Below are 2,234 nucleotides of genomic sequence, written 5' to 3' on the forward strand. Positions count from 1 at the left end.
AATTCATTAAAAAATTATTATTACCTATATTTTTAACTGAACTAGTAAAAATATTGTTTAATAAAAATAAAAATATTTACATAGGTTTACATAATTTATGACACATAACATTGTGTACGGTGCACCTATTGCAATAATTAAACATACTTATGTATTTAGAGATGTGATTGTGATATTATGTTATGATGTGATTATGTATTTATAGATGTATCTCAATATTCAGAATTAAATATATCAAACGATCATAATGGATTACTCCACTTACCTGAGATTCAAATTGATAATATACAAAATATACATGATTCTACTACAAGTAAACTAATCAAAATACCTACATTAGTACATTATAGTTTTTAAAAATATTGTTGATGTTTAATAATGTAATTTTGAAGCTTAATGTTAAATGTTGTACCTACTACTTACATGCGTCTTTTACAGATATACCTCAACATTCAGAACAAAATCTATTAAATTACCCTGATAGATTACTCCAGTCATCTGTGATTCAAATTGATAATAATGTACAAGAATCTACTGTAGCTACAGGTAAAATAATGAAAATAAATTAAATTTTTAAAAGATATTGTTTACTTAAAATAATATATTTGTGTACCTAGTTTATGTTCAATTTTAGGTACATAATATGTATATTACTTAATATTTGTATATTTTATGTATGAATATTATTACTAGTATTAATATTATTAGGTATTATTTTTAATAATATTGTTATTAAATTACTTTTCATATTCATTTGTTTAGATTTTAATATGCACAATGAATATCCTACTGACAGAATTCATTTTGAAGATACTATTAAGAACAATTATATTAAAAGATGTATTTTAGCATATGGACCATGTAGACCAGATATTGTTTTTCCCAAAACAACTAAAGAAGATGGCAAATCTATTCATTTTTCAAAATGTTATTATAACAAAACACTTAAGTCTGGTATACAAGTGCCAAGGTTCTAGCTGTGCTATTCTGTTGGGTTGGACTCAGCATATTGCGAAACTTGTTGGCTATTTGCTAATCACCTTTATGCATTTTTCAACAACGCCTGGATTAATGGAGTGAATGACTGGCAACATTTGTCTATTAAAATTGACAAACACGAAATGTCAGTACAGCATATTGACGCCTGTAAAGTTCGTGTTGTATGGGTTGATAATGAAACAATTGATAAAATAACCGAGCGACAATATTCAGAAGAAGCTACATTCTGGAGAAAAGTGTTACATAGAATTATAAAAATAATTCTACATCTTACTTCTGGTAACACAGCATTGAGAGGTCATGAACAGAAAAATAATAATCCAGAACAATTTGACGGAGAAGGTACAAAATAGATATTAAACTTAAGTACCTTATATAATATTGATGTATTTTGATTTATTCAGGTAACTTTATGCGCACAGTGCGATTGTTGGCGGAGTATGACCCCATTATGAACTAACTTTTAAAAGATGAACAAAATAAAATAAAATATTTTAGCTGGAAAATTCAAAATGAATTAATTGACCTTCTAGCTACAAGTACTCGAAACTTAATATGTGAAGAAATAAGACATTTGCAATGTTTTTCTATTATAATGGATTCGACTCAAGATATTACCAAACTTGATCAAGTCAGTATAGTTATAAGGTATGTGGTAATAAATCATAATGAATCAAGTATAAGCGTAAAGGAATCGTTTTTGGGATTTTTTGTTATTGAAAAACACGGAGCACAAGATTATGAAGAATTAATCACAAATATATTAGTGAAGCTCAATATTGACATAAATAAATGCAGAGGACAGGGGTATGATGGGGCTTCTGTCATGAGTGGCGTATACTCCGGAGTCCAAAAAAGAATAAAAGTTAAAGTTCCTACAGCATCGTATGTTCACTGTTGTGCCCATAATTTGAACTTAGTCATATCAGATGCAGCTAAAAGCTCTCAAAAAGTTGTATCATTTTTTGAAACTGTTCAAGCAGTTTTAAATTTTTTTAGTGCCAGTGCTCCTAGGTGGGCTAACTTAGCATTTGGGAATGACGAAAATAGAAAAATTAAACTGAAAGTCTTAAAAAAGGTGTGTCCAACCCGATAGGAATCACGACATGAGTCTATAAATGCATTAAAGTTAAGGTTTATAGATATTTTAAAAGCATTAACTAATATATCATTAACTAGTTCTAAAAAAGATGAAAAAGCTACTAGTTTGTCTTTGAAAAAAAAACTAGAATCCA

General features: G+C 28.0%; 1 protein-coding gene across 1 annotated transcript in view; it reads left to right on the forward strand.

Moving 5' to 3' along the window:
• The first annotated feature begins 1,121 nt into the window (after window positions 1–1,121).
• LOC103309933 (zinc finger MYM-type protein 1-like) overlaps window positions 1,122–2,234 on the forward strand; it is a 2,563-nt gene continuing 1,450 nt past the window's right edge. Inside the window, exons 1-3 of the mRNA XM_008186671.1 lie at window positions 1,122–1,341; window positions 1,404–1,437; window positions 1,498–2,077. Coding sequence (XP_008184893.1) covers window positions 1,122–1,341; window positions 1,404–1,437; window positions 1,498–2,077 — 834 coding nt within the window. The remainder of the gene's footprint in view (window positions 1,342–1,403; window positions 1,438–1,497; window positions 2,078–2,234) is intronic.

This window comes from Acyrthosiphon pisum, chromosome X (genome assembly GCF_005508785.2).
Source record: "Acyrthosiphon pisum isolate AL4f chromosome X, pea_aphid_22Mar2018_4r6ur, whole genome shotgun sequence".
Taxonomy (NCBI): Eukaryota; Metazoa; Arthropoda; class Insecta; order Hemiptera; family Aphididae; genus Acyrthosiphon; species Acyrthosiphon pisum.